Source organism: Plectrocnemia conspersa, unplaced genomic scaffold (assembly GCF_051122295.1).
Source record: "Plectrocnemia conspersa isolate PC_06_02 unplaced genomic scaffold, ASM5112229v1 ptg000001l, whole genome shotgun sequence".
Lineage (NCBI taxonomy): Eukaryota > Metazoa > Arthropoda > Insecta > Trichoptera > Polycentropodidae > Plectrocnemia > Plectrocnemia conspersa.
In genome coordinates, this window is record NW_028277165.1 from 19,011,022 (window position 1) to 19,038,155 (window position 27,134).

General features: G+C 32.6%; 1 protein-coding gene across 1 annotated transcript in view; it reads right to left on the minus strand.

Annotated features, from left to right (window-relative positions):
• Window positions 1–27,134, minus strand: part of sev (receptor protein-tyrosine kinase sevenless) — a 47,778-nt gene that overhangs the window by 1,735 nt on the left and 18,909 nt on the right. The window contains exons 3-34 of the mRNA XM_088192075.1: window positions 13,983–14,042; window positions 13,811–13,901; window positions 13,490–13,710; window positions 13,185–13,427; window positions 12,970–13,117; window positions 10,493–10,609; window positions 10,090–10,423; window positions 9,823–10,029; window positions 9,565–9,757; window positions 9,301–9,503; window positions 9,122–9,210; window positions 8,714–9,054; window positions 8,457–8,643; window positions 8,270–8,385; window positions 7,996–8,203; window positions 7,220–7,389; window positions 5,934–6,130; window positions 5,661–5,865; window positions 5,323–5,598; window positions 5,045–5,259; window positions 4,673–4,977; window positions 4,055–4,588; window positions 3,806–3,976; window positions 3,488–3,740; window positions 2,593–2,801; window positions 2,248–2,520; window positions 1,824–2,045; window positions 1,431–1,756; window positions 1,170–1,364; window positions 880–1,099; window positions 605–812; window positions 372–535 (exon numbers count right to left, since the gene is read on the minus strand). Coding sequence (XP_088048201.1) covers window positions 372–535; window positions 605–812; window positions 880–1,099; window positions 1,170–1,364; window positions 1,431–1,756; window positions 1,824–2,045; window positions 2,248–2,520; window positions 2,593–2,801; window positions 3,488–3,740; window positions 3,806–3,976; window positions 4,055–4,588; window positions 4,673–4,977; window positions 5,045–5,259; window positions 5,323–5,598; window positions 5,661–5,865; window positions 5,934–6,130; window positions 7,220–7,389; window positions 7,996–8,203; window positions 8,270–8,385; window positions 8,457–8,643; window positions 8,714–9,054; window positions 9,122–9,210; window positions 9,301–9,503; window positions 9,565–9,757; window positions 9,823–10,029; window positions 10,090–10,423; window positions 10,493–10,609; window positions 12,970–13,117; window positions 13,185–13,427; window positions 13,490–13,710; window positions 13,811–13,901; window positions 13,983–14,042 — 6,901 coding nt within the window. The remainder of the gene's footprint in view (window positions 1–371; window positions 536–604; window positions 813–879; window positions 1,100–1,169; window positions 1,365–1,430; window positions 1,757–1,823; window positions 2,046–2,247; window positions 2,521–2,592; window positions 2,802–3,487; window positions 3,741–3,805; window positions 3,977–4,054; window positions 4,589–4,672; window positions 4,978–5,044; window positions 5,260–5,322; window positions 5,599–5,660; window positions 5,866–5,933; window positions 6,131–7,219; window positions 7,390–7,995; window positions 8,204–8,269; window positions 8,386–8,456; window positions 8,644–8,713; window positions 9,055–9,121; window positions 9,211–9,300; window positions 9,504–9,564; window positions 9,758–9,822; window positions 10,030–10,089; window positions 10,424–10,492; window positions 10,610–12,969; window positions 13,118–13,184; window positions 13,428–13,489; window positions 13,711–13,810; window positions 13,902–13,982; window positions 14,043–27,134) is intronic.

Here is a 27,134-nt window from a genome sequence, read left to right on the forward strand (position 1 = left end):
CTGCATATACATATAGTGAAAACCCACATAAATGAGCATATATATATAACCGGCGCGTACAGTGATATACATTCCCTTTCGCTCGCTCGTGTGTTAAATGATGAGAGTGAGTGAGAGATATGGGCGTGCATTACATGCGTTCCGCACACCCACTTCTTCTCCCTCACGCTCAACACTTAACACGCAAGCGAGCGAAAGGGAATGTATCTCACTGTAGGTGCCCGATATATAATGATACTTGAAGTCACAATTTGCCCTCGTGCACATACATACAATTCAATATGATTAAAAATGATGCAGTCCATGAATTTGATGCTTTTATTAAGTTCGAAATGATTCATTCCATGCCGATATAACAGTATTAGTCTTACCATCTGGCACCACAGTAATGTATTGCGGTTCTTCAGCGATAGCCGTAATCAACGTAGCGTCTTCTTCCACTGTCTCCATCAGTGCGTCCAACTCTTCCAAGCAATATTTGAAAGTGGGTCGTTGTTCCGGATTATAATTCCAACATTTTTGTAACAACGTAAATCTATACACATAATAAAACATAATTTAATCATCAGTGGATATAATTTTAATGATAATAGTAAATACGTACAAAAGTATGGAGCAATTCGGCGGCCGTTGCAGAGTTCCACCACCGCGAACGTATCTCATCACGGCGTGGTTCAGCAGTGCTGAATATGGCTGCTGACCTAACGTTGCCACTTCCCAACACAGTACTGCCCAAGCCCATACATCAGATGCTCTTGAAAATACACCATCAGTTAAGCATTCGACAGCCATCCACCGCACAGGCAATAATCCTATTCAAAAAATATATATAGTAAACCAATGAAGCATGTCATTTCTTTTTTATTAATAATATCATACCTTCTCCCTCTTTTCTATAATAGTCATTTTTATATATATCTCTAGCTAGACCGAAATCTCCGATTTTTACGATTCGTCCGTTAGCTTGCTGCGATACAAGGCAATTACGACAAGCAAGATCTCTGTGTACAAAATGCATTTCTTCTAAATATCTGCAACCCTTAGTGACATCTCTCATCATAGATAAAAGATCGTATAACGTGAGCGAATCATTTGTATACTGTAATTAATATAATATGTTAAAATATAATTTTATAAGATAATATAAGTATATAATTAGTATTACGTACAAGCATCGGTCGCCTGGCTCTCAAATAGCTCAATAAATCTCCTCCTTCCATCAACTCCATTATGATAAAGTGAGGATCATTATCTAAGCAGACGCCGAGCATACTTAAAATGTGTTCATGCTTAAAATTAGACATCAACTGCGCCTCTTGTAAAAACTCAGTCTTTTCTTGATCGGTCGCGCCTTTTCTTAAAGTCTAAATGATATAACTCCGATTAATAAATTTATTTACGAGCACTAAAAATGAAATCTAAACAAATACCTTAACAGCGACTCGCGTTTCACTATCCGGTTCGTCTAAATTCTTAGCCTTTCCTTCGAAAACTTCGCCAAAAGCACCAGAACCCAAGAATTTATTCAAAGTGATATGATCTCTCATTATGTGCGGTAGTAATGCGATATCGGCATCAGTCGGAGGATTACAAAATCCGTTGTTATACAGTATATTAGTAGAATGTTGAAATATTCCACCTCCTCTAGAACGAGGAAGTTCTCTCAAAGTAGCCAGCTCTACGTCCAAGCCGCGGAGTGTACCGGTTATGGCTATCGGCTGACCAACCGGTGCTTTTTTATTTCCTTTATAACAACCTAAAAAACGATTTAAATTAAAGAACATTCCTTAAAATTATATATTCACTACAATAATATAACGTACATTTCATAATACCGATTATTCCAGCAATGAGTCCCATGCATGGAATAATTATTAACAACGCTAGCATATAAAGATCGCTGTTGGAAAATCGTATATCGGCTTCATGGAAGTTAAATTCTTCGCTCGGCTCTGAAAAACTGCTCCATCCAATTGAGTTTAAAGCTTGTACATAAAATATGTACTTTTCGCTCAACGTCAAATTGGTGATGATCCAATAGTTGACTAAAAAATAGTATTAAAACATTAATAATGATTCAAAGAAATCTGTACAAGAGATGTAGATTTATATATATATTGAATTTCATGTTTATTATATATCATTGAATATACTTACACACTTAGCAATCTTTACAATCCGGATGGATGCAAAAATACATATGCAATAACAATAAATTAATAAATAACACAACTTATAAATAAATACCTGTTCCGTTATAGAGCATAATCCATCTATTTTTGGGTTTATTATCCAGGCTTTTAAAGTTATACGGCTTACTAATCCCAGATAATATTTCGCTGATATTTAGTGAAGCGTCAGATTTTTTATTCAATTTTTCGTAATTCGAGCGGACATCAGCATATAATCGATATTGTGAAACACTACTTCCGTGAGCATCTGAATTCTGCCATTCGAGCTGATTAATACTAGAAGACACCTGTTTAACGACAGGTTTACCCGGCGCTGATGGACGATCCACTGTAATAATTACAAATTAATTACAACATTAATAAACGAGAGATATAATTGAAATTTTGAATAAAACTGTACCTAGAGTTTCAAAAACGAAGGGCATATCAGTGGGCCAAGTGTACGGAACTGAATTTTCAACATACGATATGCTCAATCTGAATTTGTACTGAGTTTTTGGAAGTAATTTTTGTACTATGTAACTGATGCTTCCATCTGGCTTCTCGGAGCCATTGTTTTCAATCTTCCGCCAGTTTTTCGATCTTATTTCGGTGTATTCGATAGAATGGCTGTAAATTTTATTATTGCATAAGAAAAAAATTCAATAATTTTAATGTTTAGATTGTACATTACAGGTGAAGATTTTTGACACAATGATAATAAACTCTATATGCTTATAGAATTATATTTTAAGTATTTATTTTTTAGATAACATCAATTGCTATTTAACATTACTTAACACGTTGAGTGCGTCAAACACGGCTCCCGTGTCCATACAAACATTATAGCCACGCGTTGAACACGAGAGCCATGTTTAAATAAATTATATGTTGTATGTGATTCAAAATTCTTTAGCATTGCTAGTATTGCTTACATTTTTTAATCTCAGTGAGTTAAAATACTTCAGTATTTTATGTAAAACTCGACAAAAAATTAAAATGTCTAGCATGTAAGCTGGCCTTTAGTGCCCTTGATATTAAACAATACTTGCCCACACATGCTTAAGTTGCCGGAAATGAGTCGGACATAAATCAAATTATTCTATAATTTTTTGCAGCTTTTTTATGTGCTTATAATTTGCAAAATTCGTCAGCCCCTCATAAATGTCTCAATAATTTGTACGCAACGAACGTGTTAATTGTATTCCTAACAAATGGTGTTATAATAATAGATAATCTACATTTAACCATAATGATAAAAATGGACATATCTCTTAAAGATGTACTACTTTCTTAATAATATTAAAATTACTCACTCATAAATCTTGGGCTTTTCATAAGGCCTCCAAGATACGTGCAGCATATAAGCGTCGGTGGACGTGAGAGTAATATTATTCGGTTCTGGATACGTTTCAATGGATACTGTCTCACTGTCAGTATAGATATCGCTATTGTTGGAATGCGTACGCACCCACACTAGATAACTTTGAGCCGGCATCAATTTAAACAGATTGGCCTGCGTTACATTTAGATGTGGAGATTTAGTTTTGGGGAAGAACGTATTGTGTTCTAAAATGCGTAATTGCAATTAAAATATACCACATTTTGATAAATATAATATAAAAAATAATCACCTTTGACTCCTTGATTGGTTGCGAAGGCACCTTCGGTTCGCCAGTGAACTTCATACCATGTATCGTTATCTTTAGACGAATCATCGCTTGATTTTATTGGAGTAGTCCATTTTACGATAGCTCTATTTGGTGAAACTACTAAAGCTTTGACATTTATCGCTGCCATCGGAGCTGAAATGTAATATACGGTGTAATGTATGATCTTTAATGGTTCATTTAATATTTTTAATATATGTTACAAAATATTACCTCCAGCGGATGTCTTTAATATAACCGGCTGTCCTAAAACTGGAGCAATATTTCTAATGTTTCCATAATAATTACTGACACTCAATGTAAAAATGTATTCAGAAAACGGTCTCAATCCATTCAAATGCAAAGTTCTGTCAAACGTTTTAATAACCGTGCAAATAGTTGCATTACAGAAATTTTGCTCAAAATCCGCGTAAGGCTGATAGTATATTGTATAAAACGGAGTCGCCATATTTACACTCCTACATTCATCGTATTTTACAGGTTCTGGCAACTCTAGAGTGATACTGTTGAATGAGCGATTCACCATCAATACTTGAAGAGCAGTTTGTTTGGGAGATAGGCACATCTTCATCGGATATGGTTGAATCTTATTCCCGATAGCTACGATCTTGTGACCTGTCGATATGTCCACCGTATGTATGTTGTTCATTCTTTGGAAGCTCTTTAATGAGTAATGCAATTGCTTCTGCGAAGTGTTTGACCAGTAGATAAATTTGCTGTCCAGTGTCATCAATTGTGGAGGAAGAGCTAAAATATTATTGATATTGATTCAAAAATCTGTTTTCAAGAAATGCTCCACTCTACTGTATATAAAGAAATATATTAACATACCTTTATTATAGAAGTTAGATGCGTTTATTACTATCTTGCAGTGACAACCTTCTATATCAGAAACAACTATGTGCTTCAACCATGCATCGACCCAAAACACTTTATTGTCCCTTTCGGTGAGATCTAATACGAAACTTTTATCGACCGATGGATTTTCTGGACAGTTGCAATTCCTTTTACTAAGATGATTGATCGTTTTATTGTTCGGATAGCCTTTGAAGAATGGTCCGACTCTAGAACCGTCAATGTTAGCCATCATCAGCTTTCCTAAATTATGTTGATTCATTTCGATCCAATAGAGAGATCTAAAATAATATAATTGAACTTATGATAACAATTATATATGTATACATTTAAATAAAAAAAAATTACTTTGATATCGGCGACACTTGCAATTTCTGTACTCTAACGCTTCTCTGCAATACTTGCTTTATTTTCAAAGAACGATCGTATTCGTAAACGTTCAAGTCTAGTTCGTATATCGTGCATCCGTATTGTTCGGGTGAATTTTCCATTTGAGACCAATACAAGAGTCTACTGACCCAATCCACTGTGATACTCACACCCGTTCCATTAATAAACATTATCTATAACAAATTACATATAATTAAAATTGAATATATTAATAAAAAAATATCAAAAAAGCATACTTTTGTATAACCGGTTTCGTTCAGTTGTGATCTAAATATCTCTTGTATATCGTTCATCCAATACACGACTTCTTCTCTCAGGTTAGCGGCGAAATCAATTGGTTTTCCTCTGCTCATCGATATTGTATATATATGACTGTGACCGAGATCAAGATCAACGACTTTGATTGAATCGTGATAAGCGATGGCGAGTCTAGGAATTAATGTTTCCGTATCGGTTAACGCTGAAACTTTATCTGTTGCGTTGCTATATCCGGCATCATTAAAAGCTCGAACCTAATAAAAATAAAAATATTATTAAACGAACTAATAAGAGCATAGGTAAAATTTAAACTTACTTGAAAGAAATACGTAACGTTTTTCAATACGTTCTTAGCTATGTATTCGTATTGTTGCGGTGGAACTAATTCATCATTAAATACACCGCGAATTATTCCATCTTCTTCAAACCAACAATCGACTTTGTACCCTCGGATTATACCGTTGGCGTGTATCGGCTTATCCCATCTAAAGACAGCTCTGACTTCGTATTCAAACCTGAGACTGAATAGAAAAAATCTAAAAATATATTTTTTCTACGGCTAGTATTTCTTATTAAGTAAAAGGCATACCTTATCGAATCATTTTGATGAAGTATAAAAACTCGCGGTTTCACTGGCCGACTTGGATAAGCTTGTGGAGATTGTAAACTAGCTCGGACGATAGAAGCAGCTCCCCAATACGTATACGGTTTCACCAAAACGTCTACAATGCTAAATGGCGGTATTTCTCCCTTTGAATAGCTAACGTATCCTTCAGTCGTTATGTACTACAAAATAAATTAACAGCAATCAATCTCATTATTTATTGTTCTACAATTTTTTTATTTAGAAACAATATATGTTTATCAACCCTTTAATTGACTATCGTTTCGGTACTCATATATAAATATTATATCATATAATAAAAATACATATGTTAGGAAACAATGTTATTTGCTCCTGAAGCATATTAAAAAGTTTTGATTATTTTTTCAATGATGACATGGAATCAAAAACTTTCTTGGCAATTTTTCCAAAGTGGCAAAAGCTGATATATTGGGTTTCGGCAATCAAAGAGTTAAATACACTTTTTAGCTACACAGCAATAATTAAACTGTTATTTTTTCATAAAATCTATTTAATTTTCGACAAAATTTCTCATTTTTAAAATTTATAAAAAAATATAAAATAAAATAATTTTAATCGAATTTTTAGGATACGCAATGGATACATTTTATATATTGGTAATTGAAAGCCGAGTTTATGGCTATTATATTTTTAAGAAAAAAAACTGAAATTGTCGGAAAAAGACTACAGAAAAAATTACTCTGTATTTTCTATAAAATAATGATATTTGTGATTATAGTGTAAATGAATTTTAGTAAGAATGTATAGTTTTCTTGCTATAGTTTTATCAGTTTATTTATAATCTAGAACCCCAAAAATATTTATAAATTAATTAAGTTTATACTAAGTATCATAGTCTATCGTTATTAATTATAAAAATGTAATTGAAATATTTTTTTTTGTATTTTCTGATTCTAGATCTAGATTGAAAAAATTGGACAATATCTAAAAAAATGGATTTTTCAGAAAAAATTAATGATAGTTAAAATTAGCGTTTAATTATAAATATTTTATATTCAAAAATTGTTTTTCTTTAATGTGAGTTTAAACTTAAAATATGTAAAAATGCATTGATAATAGATCTATATGTAAGAACATACTGTTTGATTTTATAAAATACAACAATATTGTTTTAACGCATTATACATTTCATGGTTAATAATTATAGAGAAAAATCCAATATAACTTTTATGTATATTCCTTTGAGTTCAATACTTTAATATATGTATATATAGTATGAATATGCATACCTCAACGTGCGATTTGTTGTTGTAAAATATTTTAACTTCATAAAACACTTGACCGTGATTGACATGAGTGACTAAATCCCAAGAAACGTTGAACGAATTCCATTTTCCGGATACCCTCACCGAAGTGTTGCTCACAGGTTCCGGTATGACGATCAACGATTCATGATCGGCTGTTTTAAAATATCATTTGAATTAAACGAAAAAAATATACATACATATATTAAATGCCGCATAAATCGTGTCATATCAATAGAATTACTTGTTCCTCGACTATTCTATATATATGTTGCAGTGGATGCATATTACCGTGTAAGTTATATTTTCACTGGCATTTTAGTAAAATCATATCCGAATAAATTTTCACCGAAGGTGCTAATAAAATTATATGCTGCTCTAAAATCTGTATGAAACTCAGTTTAAGTCGCGAATTGTTCATTTGCTGTTCAAACCCAAACCTAACCTAAATGAATTAACCAAACCTAACTTGACCTAATGAAAGTTCTAAAACTATAGGTTTAATTTGTTTTAAATAGTATAGTCGAACAATGTGACATCACGATTCTGTGAATCTCTTATCATATGGAAATACATATACCAGATCATCCGTTTGAGAAGAAAAAGTTTTACTGGTACTGAGCAGTAAAATTCTAAATCAATTTTTTGATATATTTTAACTGAGTTAATGAAATTATATTTATACTAGTAAATATATAACTCCACTGCAACATTATACAAATGACTAGACTTTAACTACAATTTAAAACATATATTATTACGAGGTATAAACTGAAGATTTGGATCCACGACGGCGATCATGTTAACGTAAGCTTTAGTAGAGCTGTTCAAATTGGCTTTATTATGACCCATAACATCCGATATCACTGCGTGCGAATCGTCTTGCAGCCAAATGAGACGATCGCTGAAATAGCATAAAGGACCCATTGTTGCCGTGTTGGACAATGAAGATACGAGCGTTCCAGATATCTGCACAATAAAGAACAAATTAGATGCAACACTACACACGTTAAAACCAAATTGCAATTCAATTACGTCTATTTCGGGCGTTAAAACATCGGCTGTCGGAGCTTTGTAAAGATTCGAACCTTCATAGCCATGAACGATCCAATACAGCAATTTTCCTTGTAAGTCCACCGTCAAACCCATAACTAGAACATAAACGATATATTAGATTATTTATATAAAAATATGCAAATATATTTTTGTATAAATATATTACCTTGCTTCCTAAATAATTGCGCCGGATAATAAACGATCTTATGTTCGCTATTCAAACGAGAGCATTCAATGGCATGACCAGTATTCCAATATATAAATCCATTCAACGAGTCAATTTTCAATTCTTTACCGACAGTCACAATCGGAACATTCTCGCGATTTCCACCGTTGAGATTTCCACGTGTGATCTATTCACATAAATATTTATTTCATGTATACATATAGGATATACTTAACGTTTTCAAGCATAAGACTTACTAATTGCTGCTTAGGACTCGACCAATACAGTCTTTTTCCGATCCAATCCACTGCTAGGCTTCCGACATTATCCATATCGTGCATCAAACCCCTAGTTTTAGTAGTCATGTTATACCACATCACATTCGAAGTATTTGTGACCAAATAGAGCTGATCTTTATACCACGATATATCAGTTATATGCGTGCTTCCAAGATGAGATTTATGGATCAACGTTTGGATGTTATCTCCCGTCATATCAGATTTTAATAGGCCTTCTTTTGCGGACCAAAGCATCGAACTTGAAAAACCGCTCTCAGAGAGCGATAAAGTTTTGGCGGTGAATTCAGAAGACCAAGGACCTTAAAATAAACGATTTAATTTAAAATCTAATCTTATGATAAATATAATATTATATTAAGTACACACCGACTCCCGATGAAGTAACGGCTGCGGCTTTTATAACATAAACTGTATTTTCTTTAAGACCTTTCGCTATATATGATGTGCTTCCGATCCTATGAAATTATTACATATATAATATATAAAATGAAAAGAAAATATTTAGATGAAAAATAACAGATAATTTAGTTTATTAAAAATACTACCTATATACAGTTGAGTTATTATCGCTGTTCGTTATCTGTAAATCATAATCCCACTGTTGCCAAGCTCCATTGCCTTGATGTCCTAAGAGATGGGGCGGATGCCACGTTATTTTTGCATGGTTCGTACCCATCACACTTTGGAGTCCAACAGGAGGATTCACGGCAACTGGTATCGGTTGACACGATCGTATAAATACTAGAATCTAAAAATATAGACTTATTATCAGGCTTTGTCCGTCTAAAGTAATGTGAAAATGCAATTACATTATTAAATCTATTTATAGATAAATCTGGATTATATTCATTGTGGTAGTAAGTATCCATCGATTTGTGGTACTCTTCTATAATCAACTTCGGTCCATTTATCCAATAAAATAATCCGTTCGCAAAAGATAGTGATTTAATATATTTGAACATTGGATGCTGAGTGTTATTTCTGAAGTTCACTACTTCACGACTGCAATATAAATATATTTATAGCTTCATATGAAGCGTTTTATATATTATTATGATGATCCTTACCCATCTAACGACACTGAGAGTAGAGTATTATTTTCTAGAGGTACGTATATGCGGAAATTTGTATGATCCACTGTGAACGATCCCAAATTGGTCTCCTTTAGAATTTGATTCGGCGTAACTTCATGCTTGACACCGTTTGATATGTGAGCGAGATCTAGGCGGTACAATCCTCCACTTACAATACCTCTCTGTACCCAAAATAAATACCTGAAATTAAATGAATATTTTAGATTACCCATTAAAAATCTAATGAAAATTGCAACTTACCCATTATAAGAATCGACTTCGATATGTAAAGGCTTCGTATGGAATCCAGCAAAGGCAATCGTCTGCGATTTACCATCAAAGTCACATCTGACAATTTGCCAACGGGTGAAAGAGTTTTCGTTTTCATGGTTCACCTCGCCTAATATATAGAGATGCTCGTTCAACCAATCCACGGATAGGTCTAAAGGCGCATATGAAATCATCGCAGGAGTCAATATGGTCGTCGGTCGAGATATTTGAGATGCTTTGGTGGATGGATTTAGAGATATTTTGTAAACGGAACCGCTAGAATCGGACACGAAAAGCAGCTCCTTGCCGATATGCAACCCGACACCTGAAGAGTTAAAATGTATATGTACCTCTAAACTTCATACCTTTTAAATAAATTATTACTAATGCAAACCTTTAATAGTATCATTGGTCTTGTATATTTCAATAGGTTCGGTGGTCATATCAGGATTTTGCCAAAGTATTTTATGTTCACCGTTAAGGATAAGTATGGGTTGTTGATTTGCCACAGCTATAATGAAAAAAAATTTGGATATATATGATAAATTGAACATAAGAATAAAAATCTTTTAAAAAAATCTTTAAATCGATGTTGAAATTATTTAAGATTAAATTGTATACGTCCATTTTATTTAATCAATCTGAGTAATGATAAGAATATCGCACGTATATCCGTATTGTGCTTTAGAGCTAATAGTAGGGGCATAAACCCAAACTTGCCATTTTCTCAATTATGAATAATGATGAAATGGATAACTCTCGAACTGACTGTGTTAACGCAAATAGAATATAGTTGATAAATTTGTATATTTTTTACTACAAAGTTCCATTTGTAAATTTAGGGCCGACCGGAGGATATTCAGCGCTCCAGGCAAAAACTAAAATTTGCACTCCACCTCTCCCCGTTTTCATTGACACTTGCGACACAAAAAAATAAAAAAACGGATTACATATAAAAAAACATTACAAATTTCTCCTGTTATTAAATTTTGCTACAATTTTGGGAATTTCGCAATGAAATTAAAATGATTTTAGAAATGAAAGGTAAGTCAGTAAAACAACTTAAAGATACAAACTGAGAATTTGGCCTTCGTTACAAATATAACGCAGCACTTAAGTGATATAAATTTAAAACTTCAGGGTCGAAATGAAGTTGTCACTTTATGTGAGACTACATAGAAGCATTTAAATTAAAACTTGGTATTTAGAAAAATCAACTACAAAATTGTAATTAAATTAATTTTCATAAATGCACAAAAAATATCAAGAATGAATCAAAAAAATATCAGTTGTGATTTTAGAAAAATGTTTAAAATATTTAATAGTTATTATTTAAATTTAAAACCCGATTTAAAGGGGTTGAAAAATCGGTAAAATTTATTTTTAATATTTAGTACTCCATTTTTTTCAACGCTAAAAAGGCAAAAAGTAACCTTTTAATGGATTTAATAAAAATTCAGTGCGACTTGGTGCTAAAAAAATAATGAAGTTGGTTTCTTGATTTTTAATTGCCAGAACGTTTTATTAAATCGCGTATATTTGCAAAATGTAGTAGTACATACCTCCTTTGATGAGATAATTATTGGCAAAATGTAGTAAGTAGTACATACCTCCTTTGTGAACAATTATTTTTTCTTTTAAATACTAATAAGACTTCACACAAGATCGAGGTTAACAGATGAGCATTGAAAATCAGAACTGAAGACAACATTATCTAAACAATTTAAACCCGATATTATTGAAATAATTTCTGGCAAAATATACAAAGCTTCGAGCAAAAAATATAATTCTTTTAACACATTTATCTGATTTAAAATTTTGATATAAAGTAAAATATTAATTTTTATTAATTATATTTTTAATTTATGTAAATTTATTAAAAAACTTAAAAAAAAAAAACTCCTACTTTTAATAAGGTGAAATACATTTTTCGCTCAGTACAATTTTTGCAGGATTTCGTCTGCAGTCCGCAGACCCTCTGATCTACACAAAGATATTCTTTTAGTTCTTTAGATGAGTAGTACTGTAAAAAACTAGTACCCATTTAATGGTATAACAATTATCTATTTAAAATGTTGTTTTCTCGCCTTTAAGCTTGCAAAGGTATTTTTAATCTCCGATAAATCTAATTTATGGACTGTTCATTTTCTATTGATAAAATCGCTAAATAATTTAAGCGTTCATTCCATAAAGATGATCGAAGATACGTCTTAATACACTTAAGGTTGCTAAAACTACGTTCACTTGAATCAACTGTTACTGGAATAGTTATTAAAATTCTCAATGCTATCCACAGATTAGACAAGACTTTTGCAATTCGTTCATATTTAAAAAAATTAAAACCAATGAACTTAACGTTTTAATTTCATCATACAAATCATTGCCATCAGTAGTATATTTATCTGTAAGAATTAATTCTAAATTTTTGCAACACACTTTATGATTTTTCCGTGGAAACGCTCCTATTATCTAGCGTTCATATTAATACTTTTATAACAATATTATTACTTACAATAAGTGAGAATTGAATAAAGGAAGCACATCTAAGCCAAATTTTGACTAATAAGAGCACGCAAAAAACAATTTTCCCTTCTCAGAAGTCAAAAATTAAATCATACCGTCGCTGTTGCCGAGCGTTTCTAATGTTCCTCACTGTCACTCAGTTCCAAAATAATTCAAACAATGAACACTATATGTGGTTTGGATATTCAATAGAAAAATAAGATCACTCCACCCATCAAATCAGAAACACTCAATTTTTGTACCACAACATAGACTACCTGGAGTTAATGATTAACGATTAACAACTAGGACACCTGTTCGACAAATAAAAATAAAAAACAAAATAAAAGAATAAACATTTATTCATACCGATGGGAAGTGCAGGCGTCGATATCAGAACTGAAGCCCGAGGTCCTTCTCCTTCGCCGTTTCTCATCGAAACGGACACTTTATAAGTGCTCATGGGCGACAAGCTTTGAAACATATAAAACAAAGTGTTTTCTAAAGCCGGTAAGTCCTAAAACGATATTCAATCAGAACACTTCTTCAAATCTTAATATACGTTGCATTATAATACACAATACTTTTATTGCAGAATAGGCGTTGGGTACTTCTTCAGATATCCTCAAAACATACGACAGGATAGGGCCATTAGAGAACGGTCCCGGCTCCCAAGATAAAGACACTCGATGAGAATCCACAACAGTGACTCTTAATTTGATCGGAGTGGATGACGGAGACCCGTAAGGAAGAGTGCTTATGACTACACTGGGTGCGGATACAATCGGATCGCTATGGCGCTCGGAGAGAATCACGGCTACTCGGAACTAAAATTATAATGCATTGGTTATTATTAAGAACATGTTCATAAAAGCTATTGGGCACTTACTCTGTATTTGGTGTACGGCTGCAGATTGTCCACTTTCACTATTAAATTGTGGCCCCACGTTTGGTTGCGGCAGTATTGCCAAGCTCCCGCTAGTTCTTCGTAGCGCCATTGAACTAAATAACTGGAATTAGAATATTGAGAACCCTCCCATTCCAAAGATAAAGACGTAGCTGTGAGGGTGTCTGCTACTAATGCCGGAGCTGGAGGAGTTCCGATTTTGGCTGTAAGACAATATTAATCTATTAAACAATCAGATCCAAGGAGAATACATGAAGTTAGCCGCAAGTGACTAATATAATATAAATCAGTGAATATTAGTACCTTTCAATAGTTGATAATAATTATTTACAGCTCCGTTACAAGAAGCTACACAATATAGTTCCTTTTGTGGTACAACTTCTGTTGTGACATTCTAAAATAGAATTTTGTATAAATAGATAATATTTTATTTTAATATACATAAATATACACATAACCAGATGGAGATACTTACACAAACTGTTTTGCAGTTATTTTCTAGTGCGACGTTCCATAAACTGCATCCGAGCATACACTAAGAACAAATAAAATAAAATTATTAGTTTTTTATACAAAACTGAACCTATTATTACAAACATAGAATCAAAAGCAGTCATGAAACCATAAATAATAAACATTTCTGATATTGATTCTAGACATCAAAAAATAAAATAAATTTGTAGAACATGAGTTTACTTATTAAATGCTCATTCTAATTAAACATAAATATAGAAAATTAAGGGGGAAAAGATGTGTGAAGAAATTAACATTATAACAATAATATCATTAATCTCAATAAGCTAAAATGTATTAGTGTCTGAATGACTTGCATTACATTAATTGTAATATGAATAATTATATCTGACTGAAAAAAAATGGTTGGTGCAGAATGCAGAGTGAAATCTCTACATCTAAATGTTTTTCCAATGAAAATAGTAAGCTATTACAATATTTGAACTAAGAAAAAATTATCTAATTAACGCCAGTTGATGATATCTTATAATTCACTAAACTGGATAATCACTTAAAGTACTATTTTAATCAAATTAATAAAGATTTAAAAATCTTTCTTGTATAATACATCATTTTTAGTTGATGCTTTATTTTTATATTCTATACTGAATTTAAAAATATGGCATTTAAACAAAAATAATATATTTCTTCGAAATATAGACTAAGATTCAATTTTAGCTTTTGCAAATAAAGTCTCATTTTTATGATTTCGTTACTATTTATAATATGTAGATGATTTAACCCATTAAACGCCAGCGACTAATTAGTGAGTCACGTGTTATTTCTCTTCACGCGTCAGTATCTTTCTGAGAATAAATATTAAACACTTGATTTACTGATAAATGATGTTAGTACAATAATCTTTACGAATTAAAAAATAATTTGTGAATAATTAATTAATTTGTTTTAAAAAAATAATCAACAAGTGACTCACCGGCGAGTTTAGTGGTTAAAAATATATTTTTTTAAATCAAACAATTTTTATATTAAAAATGCACATTAACTTCAAATATAAACTTGTTAATTTAAACTCAGATACATAAAAACAATTAATCAGGCCAGAGCCACTGGTTGCTATGTCGCTTATTTTTTTCAAAACAAGTCAAGTAAAGATATTTTCATTTTAAGACATGCCTAAAACTAAAATTCATATAATATAATTATACATATAAATATTAGATGAATTTAATATATGGGGCAAAAACATGTTTACTCACACTAGTCGATGAGTATCCAATATACTAACGCATTACACAAAAATGGTTAGCGTAAGTTTCCAAAAAACCGTCCGAAAAAAAAGAATCGATTTTCGTTTTTTTTATAAAGCAAAAACCGGTTAAGCGGTTTTAACCTTTGCCTAAAACATGTTTTAAATTTTTATTTAAAAAAATATATATGTAAATATTTGTTTAAAATTATGCAAAAAGTACCAGAACTAGATGAAAAAATGCAAGAAAAAAGTATTTATTTTATATACAAAGTAAATTATAAATTATAAAAAATTTAAAATATTTTAAATAAATTATAATGGACAAAACCATATTTTTTGACCAGAAATATACAAATGGATTATTATTTTATACATACTTCAAAAAATACCACGAACAATTAAACGACATACCAGATAAAGATCAAATGTATCATGATGCATGGAATTTTCGCACAAAAAATAATTACAACGCTTAAAACACGTTTGCTCGCAGTTGACGTTGTTCAATTGTTAATAAGGAATTGTAAAGTTTTTTGAGATTTACAGTATGCTATTGGTATATGTATACAAATAATTAAAAGTATAGTGAAATAGCTCTAAAGATCTTTTTACTAATTAGTACTCATCTGACTAATTACTTGCTGCTAAATCACTTGCCATCGACTACTAAATTACTCGATACGAAGAAATTTTTAATTTTATTCCGGTTTCATCGAATGTAAGGAGCATCCAAGACGTTATCGTCGTCTTTAATAAGCACTCCAGCCACTTATCGATCACGACGGCTTTCCTGATCATCATGAAGCGTCCGCCCCCGCTTCCGGACCTTGGCACACGCTGCGGGCCTCAGAGAGCGGGCACGCGACTCTTTTAATCAATTGGCTTCAAGAAGTCAGCACCGGCGGCAAGTGAGGCCCTCGACCTTAACTACTGGAACCCAATAAACGGTTCACGAATTGACCAACCGCACTCAGGTCATAGAGCCACTACACGTCTCTCCCTCGTAAATAAATCGTAGTATTTAATTAGCGTAAACTTGACGCAGGAAATTCCTTCGGTCGCGTAACGAATAAGCGTAATTTAACTTCCTCCGTAGAGGACGCGCGACAAAAGGTCAGTTATCTGGCTAATTGTCGCCGACCCTTTCTTTGTTCTGCTTTGAGGAAGAGACGGTTGTCTTTTATATTTTTTTAATTTGATTTTATGTAACCGACGTGGTCGCTCGTCCGATTCGATGCACCTTAACCGTTACGTTTATCAAGGACTCTGAAGGTTGATTATTCTCAGTCACCCCACCGGAACGGAAGCGATACCCTGTAATTTTAACCCCTTCGACAAAAGTGTAAGTGATTTGTAGTCAATGTTAAAATGCTCAAGATTGAGAATTACATTTAAATATATTTTACGAATTGTAAATTACTATGAAGATGCAAGTTTATCTATGATAATCGAATTTTAGTAATTAGGGTTGAGGATTAAACACAATAAATAAAATAAGTAGAAACGCCCTGAATTTATCAACTGATATTTACCATTACTATTACCAATTAACATTTCTTTATTGTGTTCATATATGTATAGGGCTTAGCAGCTTAACACCAATACTACAATAACTAAAATGGAAAAAAACAGCAACTAAATGAGTCATTTCGACAGCAGTAATAATTAAAATAGAACTTCGTACTTATTTAAAGTTTGAAACAATTAATGTTGTATTATTTTTTAAATTAAAATAAATAGTATTGTTATTTTTTACGGTTTGTAACTTATGTCGGCCGATTATCGAAAAAATATTTTACCCCAAGGGGGGTTCCTCAAGAGTCTAGAAATTTCAGTATCGGATTTCGGAACGAATTCGAGAATCACGATCGCGTCCTCATTTGATACCCGACGACGTTCGCACAAGCCTACTCGCCTATAGCTATCGCCATCCGCTTTTTTCATACGCTGGCATTGCAGATGGATCTATTTAATGTCAGCTACAAGGAGCTGGTCCAATTCGTATCAATTAATTTTAATATGATTTTTCCTCTTTCTTACCATGTATTATTTTTTATATTTGTTTTATTTATTATAAAAATACAATGCATTATTTTTTGACCTTCGTGACGCATTGGGGTAACATGTTAAGTCACGATGATCTTAATTTAATTTCAATAAATAGATATATGATCCTGAATTTATTATGCAAACTATATTTTTCGACTCTTCTTATTTTTTTTAAATATTCTTTCTTCACAACTTTTAAATATTTGCAAGACTGATAATCCAAAAAGGTGAATTCAATTACTTTTTTAATAAAACGTTACACTAAACTAAGTTTCGTATGATCTTTCAAATTAAAAGTTTAGAATAACTCTTGCCTTGGAGTTTTGAGTTGATTATAAAAATATACTACTTCACAATTAATACTATTCATAGACTGCTGTTAAACGTAACCTGTTAGTTTACAATGGTAGATTTACAATACACCCATACCTTGCTTTACGGCCTAGATACGTTCCACGAAACTTGGCCGCTAAGCGAAAAGCCGTATAACGAATCAATTATTCTAATACAAATTCATACAAATTCAATATGAACGGTTCCATATTTGTTAAAAATGTAACATGGTTTATCATTTAAAATGCATTTTATCTTTTTATTTCATTTAAATCAAAAATACATACATAACAAGTACATACATTTGTACATAAAATAATAACAGACTCCAAAAACCAACAATAATCCATAAACAAAAATGAAACAACTTCATGTTACATAAAATATGTGTATGAATACATACATAATTTTTTTTTAAATGGCTTTAATCTGAAGACGATAAAGAAATGGTAACCTTCAGATCACTGTCGTTCTCATTTTTCGCTGGTAAGGATGGGCCTGGCTTGAAAAAATTGCCCAACGATGTTTGTCTTGCCTTTTTGTCTCTTTCGTTCTTCAGTGATTAATAACAGCTAATGGCTGAGTTAATTCCTCGAGAAACTTTAGCACTACGTTTGACGTCAAGATCGTTTTCAAGGAAGATGTGTATTCCTTGTTCGAAATAGGAAAAAGCTTTTGAGAATTTTTTTGATGTTAGCTGTTTGAATACAACAGGCTCTGTCTCTTCATCAAATGCCGGTTCTGCTTGCAATTGAATGGGTTCCTTATATGAAAGGGTTTCCCTATCAGCTTCAAGTAGATCAAGCACATCACGTTCGTTCAAACCTTCAAAGCCGAGATCATGTGCTAGATCCAAAATGTTTTGCCTAATTTCAGGAAGGCAATTAACTTCCGCATCAGTACTTTTTACACATTCTGGCCATATTTTCTCCAAACATGGTTCATTGTTGTTAATTTTAATTCCTTCCACGATTCACTGATGCTGTCAACAGCATCCTTGATGTTATAGTTTTTCCAAAATGTTTTAATTGAAGATTTACCATCGGTTTCCCTTATAAGTTGTCGGAAAGTTCGGCGTAGGTAATATGCCTTAAAAGTGGCTATTGCACCCTGATCCATTGGTTGGATCAGAGCTGTTGTATTTTTCGGAAGGTACTCAATCATGACATCTTCAGATAGTTCGGATAAATTAGTAGAATGCCATGGTGCATTATCCAAAATTAGCCAAGCCTTGTTGCTTAAGTTATTGTCTCGCAAATATTTTTTCACTTCTGTGCAAAAGTGATTTTTGAACCAATCCTCTAAAGTAGCTTTAGTCATCCAAGCTTTCTTGTTGGATCTCCATATGAGAGGTAATTGATTTTTATTTAGTCCTTTAAGAGGCCTTGGATTTTCGGACAAATATATTAAAAGTGGTTTTAGCTTAAAATCACCCGCGGCATTTGCACCAAGTAGCAAAGTTAATCGTTCTTTAGACACCTTATAACCAGGCGCAGATTTTTCGGTTTTTGGAATGTACGTGCAATCAGGCATTCGCTTTCAATAAAGCCCTGTTTCGTCTACGTTAAGCACTTGTTCAGGTTTATGACCCCTCTTTCAAAAATTCCCTTTAAAATGTTGGGATATTCCTTAGATGCGGCCTCATCGGCGCTAGCTGCTTCACCTTTCATTTTAAAATTATGCAAATTAAATCTATTTTTAAATTTTTTTTAAAATCGACATCGAAAAAAAGTTTTTTTGCCGTTATAGCGAAACATTTTAGGCCGTATATCGAAAACGTGCCTTAATTGAAGAGGGCCGTTATAGCGAAAAGCCGTATAAAGAGCGGCCGTATAGCGAGGTATGGGTGTAATACCTAATAATATCGATGGTGTCAATCGGCCAAATACACAATTATAAAATTTACAGGAAAGACAAAACTGTGTGTATGTACAGTTATGAGATTTTCATAGCATATGTATCAAAATGGCATTATTAATAATTTTTATCCAAAACTTAAGTTAACTAATTTACATTTAAAGACATTGATTTAAAATATCCCGTAGCGTTTGTTTATATTATTTTTTAATTCGAAGGTTGTATGTACATTAAAAAGTTCGTCGCTCGAAGGGTTATCAACGAATTCGCATCGGATATCGTGCGCGATAAATCACAATTTAAATGCGAAGATTGGAGCTAACCGTTTGGTAATGAACAGAATTAACCATCCTATGACATCCATACAACACGGTTCCGAGAACCAACGGGCACAAAGAGCGCCAAGCCCACGCGCAATATCTAACCAAAGGTTTTGATTAACTGCGTCCAAGTCATGTATGCAAGAGAGCGAATGGTTAGTTTCAATAATTGCGACCCACAACGTTCTCACTGTTCGCCGTCGGCGGGGGTTGAGGGAAAAAACATCCATACGCGCGGAGTGGTTGTCAAGTGGTAGCAGAACACCGACTATGACGGTGGGAAACAAATCTGAGCTTTAACTGTCGAGTTAACTGACGTAAAACATTGCTAGTCGACGATAACGCTTCCGATGGTGTCAATGATGTTAACAATATCGCTACACATGTAAAAGGGCGGTGCATTTAGATCGGTGGCTCAGTTAAAAGTAGCCCGTTTCAAGTTTAAAGTTAAACAGTTTTAGGATAAACATTTTTTAAAGCATATGGTATGGATAAATTTGAGTCTGCTTACCTTAAATCAATATCAAAGTTATGCATATATATGCTGTTATTTTTATTTAAATATTAAAACAATAATTTAACAGCAAATAAAGACATATCCAAAATTAAAATACAATCATTTTAGAATGTTATTCCATAACTTTCATTATATTAAATACAATATTGATGAATAAATACGAAAAGATAGAGATGTGTCAAGAGAATCTAAGTGTCACATTTACATATGTTAAGCTTATCTGAAAACCTATCCAATTAATTTTGTGGCAAATATATGATGACAAGGCAAGAGCATACGTATTAATTAACATAAAAGTGGTATCGATATATTTAGACTTATATCTAAGTATAGGTTTAACTCACACAGTTAAAGAACTATAGTAAATATTCAAGAATATGGTAAATATTGATCTTAATTCTTCTACACGTTGAGTTGGAGAAAGAACTATTCATTTCTGTTTAAATAATTGTCTTCTTCCTTATAATAAGAAAGGGCAACAATTAAATGATCAGAATTTAAATCAACGTTGAACGCATACGGTCAGAATAAAATTATAGCATGATCAGAAATAAAATATAGGACGATCAGAATTAAAATAATAAATGATCATAATTTATTATATTATTCAGGGTTAGAATAAAAATAGCATACAAAGTAGGTCGGAACAAAAATATAGGAGGATCAGAATTAAATCATGAGAATTAAAAAAAATTATAACATTTATAAATATAAATCGGCAGTAAATTATTTATTTATTTTAAAATATCTCACTAGCACCTAAACTGTTACATGTTAGGTGCGAGGAGCGGTAGCGAGCGAGCGTTGTTCAGAACAGTGAACACCCCATGAATAACTCAACGAATATATTTAATTGTATGTAGGACGCAAAGGTATTTAGAGCGACGAACGAAGCGGGAATAACAACAGAGCGGGGGCGGAGAGCACGCTTGGGTTTTTGTGTTAACATCTGACAATGTTGCGGGATCAACCAAACAAGTTCGCCCTAAAACACATTGATAATGACCCATGTAATTTTATGGTAACCATCTGGCAATATACAACTGATATTGAGCATAAAATGCAGATCATATAATATAAATATTGGCTATTCTTTATAAATTCAGACCAATGAACTCTAATAAAAAAAATGATCCTGACCATCTGTCAAAATAATTCCTACCGTTTAATATAAATTCTGACCAGTCCAATTTTAATTCTAACCATTAAATATAAATTCTGGCCATCTATTATTTATTCTGGCAACTTATATCCTGACCAATGTTTTTAAGATTAAAAAAAACACAGGTAAATAGAACGTAAACAACAGTGTATATGTTTATTACCAGTGAAAATATATTTTCACTGTCATTTCAGTGAAATCATATCAGAATACATTTTCACCGGTAAATATATGTAGTGAACATATAATTTATCTGACAGGTGCTAGTGAAATTATATGCTGCCGTAATTCATCTGACAAACGTAAAATGTATATAAAAAAAAAGCAACGCCACTTGTTAAATCCATAACACCTGTAAAAATAGTAGTAAGACGACCTGTTAAGGCCAAAATGATCTGAATAAAAACAGTTTTACTGACATTAACACCAGAAATGATAAATCATACATTTCGATACATTTTAAGTAGCCTAATTAGTGAAATTATGTATACTAGTAAAAATATAACTTCACTGTAACAGTTGCGAAACGTATATTTGCTGTGCAAACCCAAATTTAGCCCAAACTAATTAACTAAACCCAACTTGACTTAATGAAAGTTCAAAATCTAATGTGTTTCATAGACATTTAAGGGTAGCATATAATTTCACTAACGCTTATCAGTTAAATTATATTTTCAGTTAGTAGAAAATGTATTCGGATATGATTTTACTGAAATTCCAGTGAAAATATAATTTCACCGAAAAATACGCATTCACTGTAACATATAGATGAAATTAAATAGTTGAACTTAATGATTTTTACATACCTAAATTGATATGAAACGTAAAAAACATTTGAAAAATTTCTTTACACTAAGAAATCAGCGAAGGCGTCTCGCCTTAATAGGATCAATCATTATCACCACCTCAAAGGTCAGATAGGTACATAGGACGTCCGTTTAATTCCTCCCACATATATCTCTTTTTAAGCAATTACTTCAGAAACAGGCCATCGAATCCAATTTGTACCAATCGTACCAAATCGTGGGGGATGCGGTGTCAATTATTATACCAAAAAGCCCTGCGTGCTTGAATTACCGTTTCCTGCCCGCCCTTCGGCGACGAATGACGAAAACAGACAAAAAGATGGCTTATCTTAATTCGAGATCGACGAATCAACAGTGTGTAATAGTAAAATCTCCGAAATAGTAGAAAATAGCATTAAAAGAAGCCGACTAACGTGTCTGGTGTCGAATTAACGAATTATACAATAGGCGCTGCGAGATGTCATAATACTAGGTTTAAAAAAGGTCATTGCTATAATTGTCGTTTGTAATATTTTAGGGTAGCTTAATTATATAATTCAGAATATTTAACATGTTTTAAAAAATATTTACATTCATATCTGGAAAACAGTAAAAAATATATATGTATGTTATTATTATAGTATTACTCCATCATTATGATACGTGAATAGTATTTATACTGACTTATGTATGAAAAAATAAACAAACTTAACGTGTAGGTTAAAACATAACGGGTTCAGAATGAATCGGAGCAAACAAAAAAAACGTCGCAGATATACCCATATAACGATATGCAAGGTGTCGTGGCGGAGTGCAGATGAAGATGAGATCACGTTGTTCAGAACAGTGAACACTACATGAATATATTTCAACGAATCTATTTAATTATATGTAGGCCTATTTTTCCTTGAGATGAGTTGGCTTAGTTTGTATTTTGGATTTGACCTAATGAAAATTCTAAAACTATAATTAGTTTTACAACTTTTAATAGAGTAGGTTTGAGTTAGAACAACAAATGGACGTTTCGCAACTGTCATATTGAGTTTCATAGTCATTTTAGAGCGGCATATAATTTCACTAGCGCCTTAAAATATATTTTCACTAGTAGAAATATATTTGGATTTCACTAGTGAAAATATATCTTTACTGAAAAATACACATTCACTACATCGCCTACCAGATAAAATATATTTTCACTATTAAAAATATATATCTACCGGTGAAAATGTATTCCGATATGATTTCACTATAATAATGTATTTAAAAAAATATTTTCGGGATATTTTTAGATTTTCTTAAAGTGATAACCTAAGAATTTTGGTTTAGTATCAGGGATGTCATTTCATCTATTTCATTAAGATTCATATTATTTAATTAAATAACATGCATTTTTCTGGCCAAATTCAAGAGTGGGCAAATGCACCCCTGCCTGAAGCCCTGTTGTAAAAATAACATATTTGATGAAATAACAAACTGTGTTTTCCATTACTGTTTTCATACAATTTTTTTTTTATAAATATACTGAAACTTTGTTTATGTACGGATAATCGAGAAAGCCTGCCATAGGTTCGAAATCCCTCATCTAAGGTTGCTTACCCTTTTGGCACGGCTGTGCATACCCATATTATACAAAGCATATTGTATATCCTTTCTCTCTATATATAAATAGTACATACATATTAATTAAAAATATAACCCATATGTCGAACAGTTAACATTCGTTTGAACTAATAATGTACAATATAAACTAGCGTTTCCTGCAAAACTACTATTTGCATAAATCCTAAAATATCTACGAATGCAACAAGAAGCACTTATCAAATAAGCTCTCATATGTTGCACAAGTTTGATTGTTCAAAATTATTTCTTTAAACGAAATCATAAGCACGTTCTCGTCATTTACTCGCCGACAGTAGTAAATATACATAATTCAACTCAGTCACACATGATTATCGGATTAAGCTACGTTGATTCATCCCGCTAAAATCCAGGCGCGGTCACGAATAATTACGCACGTAGCTTATATGGAAAAATGACAAAACATAATTAACCCCGACACCGTAACAACCGCACTGCACCAGACCAAGCAGAGTCTAGTTGACTAATTAAAATTGATTAAAAGCGCGTCAAGCACAAGACTCTAAAACGGCATGTGGGCGATGGTGCCAACCAATTAGCACCGTAACCGATTTTACAGTTTTGTGAAATAATAGTATGCGCTGACGCGTTCAGCATCGACGGCGCACGCGCACTAGCACTCGGTGACCAGACAATTTTTCAACCAATATAAACGATGCACGGGCGAATGAAAGCCTAGACTAGAGACCGTTATGGCCCGAATTACATTTGTCACAATTACAGCAACGGCTGCGGTGGTATTCTTAAAACCTTTCACTTTCATGTGCTTGACAACTAACTTTAAACTATACTTTAATTACAATTTATGTATCTGAAATTGGCCTACATATGCTATCATTAATGACTAGTCTGGCAAAAACGAGATCCACTGCTCAAATATTTTTCATTCATGGTAAAATAAATTTCGCTATTATTTATTATTAAATTACTGATTTAGGGTTCGTTTTCAATCGATGATAAATTTGACGCAGTGTCGTATTTTTATAATGGTAATTCGAGGAAGCTTGGACGAATGGGAGAGAAGGAAAATTGAACATAGAATATTTACCTTTAATCAACAACGAGAAAGCATGGAAAAGGAACCTTTTTACAGTGAACGTTGAATCCGGAAAAGTATCGGCGGACTCAGATATTGAGTCTGTAATCACACATCTAGTTTTAACAGAAAAAGCAATACAATTTCTAAAGCCTTTTATAAGTGCAAAACAGGATTTTAACCCTAGTTTTCCTAGGGAAAAAAATATAGAAACCGATTAAAAGTTATCATATCCAAAGCTAAAGTTCTTAATTGACATTAAGCAGCATCAGTTTGATTTCTTAATATTGTATGTAGAGTAAATGTTTTCTCGTTATTATATAATATAATAGATAAAAACTTGATGAACGTTTAAATTTGTTTTGTTTTACCTAAAGGTGATAACAATTTTAGTGGGTCACGAAAGAAAAGTACACCCATACCTCGCTATACGGCCGCTCTTTATACGGCCTTTCACTATAACGGCCTTCTTCAATTAAGGCACGTTTTCGATATACGGCCTAAAATGTTTCGCTATAACGGCAAAAAAACTTTTTTTCGATGTCGATTTTTTTAAAAATTTAAAAATAGATTTAATTTGCATAATTTTAAAATGAAAGGTGAAGCAGCTAGCGCCGATGAGGCTGCATCTAAGGAATATCCCAACATTTTAAAGGGAATTATTGAAAGAGGTGGTCATAAACCTGAACAAGTGTTTAACGTAGACGAAACAGGGCTTTATTGGAAGCGAATGCCTGATCGCACGTACATTTCAAAAACCGAAAAATCTGCGCCTGGTTATAAGGTGTCTAATGAAGATTAACTTTGCTACTTGGTGCAAATGCTGCGGGTGATTTTAAGCTAACACCACTTTTAATATATTTTTGTCCGAAAATCCATGGCCTCTTAAAGGACTAAATAAAAATCAATTACCCGTCATATGGAGATCCAACAAGAAAGATTGGATGACTAAAGCTACTTTAGAGGATTGGTTCAAAAATCACTTTTGCACAGAAGTGAAAAAATATTTGCGAGACAATAACTTAAGCAACAAGGCTTTGCTAATTTTGGATAATGCATCAGGGCATCCTACTAATTTATCCGAACTATCTGAAGATGTCATGATTGAGTACCTTCTGAAAAATACAACAGCTCTGACCCAACCAATGGATCAGGGTGCAATAGCCACTTTTAGGGCATATTACCTACGCCGAACTTTCCGACAACTTATAAGGGAAACCGATGTTAAATTTTCAATTAAAACATTTTGGAAAAACTATTACATCAAGGATGCTGTTGACAGCATCAGTGAATCGTGGAAGGAATTAAAATTAACAACAATGAACCATGTTTGGAAAAAAATATGGCCAGAATGTGTAAAAAGTACTGATGCAGAAGTTAATTGCCTTCCTGAAATTAGGCAAAACATTTTCGATCTAGCACATGATCTCGGCTTTGAAGGTTTGAACGAACGTGATGTGCTTGATCTACTTGAAGCTGATAGGGAACCCCTTTCATATAAGGAACTCATTCAGTTGCAAGCAGAACCGGCATTTGATGAAGAGACAGAACCTGTTGTATTCAAACAGCTAACATCAAAAAAATTGTCAAAAACTTTTTTCTATTTCGAACAAGGAATAAACATCCTCCTTGAAAACGATCCTGACGTTGAACGTAGCGCTAAAGTTTCTCGGGGAATTAACTCAGCCATTAGCTGTTATAAATCACTGAAGAACGAAATGGACAAGAAAGCAATACAAACAACGTTGGACAATTTTTTTAAGCCAGGCCCATCCTTACCAGCGAAAAATGATAACGACAGTGATCTGCAGGTTACCATTTTTTCATCGTCTTCAGATTAAAGCCCTTTTAAAAAAAATATGTATGTATACATACACATATTTTATGTAACATGAAGTTGTTTCAATTTTGTTTATGAATTGTTGTTGGTTTTTGGAGTCTGTTATTATTTTATGTACAAATGTATGTACTTGTTATGTATGTATTTTTCATTTAAATGAAATAAAAAGATAAAATGCATTTTAAATGATAAACCATGTTACATATTTAACAAATTTGGAACCGATCCCATTGAATTTGTATGAATTTGTATTAGAATAATTGATTCGTTATACGGCTTTTTGCTTTGCGGCACAAGTTTTGTGGAACGTATAGCGAGTAAAGCGAGATATGGGTGTATATAAATAACTGGGTCGTTAAAATAAGTT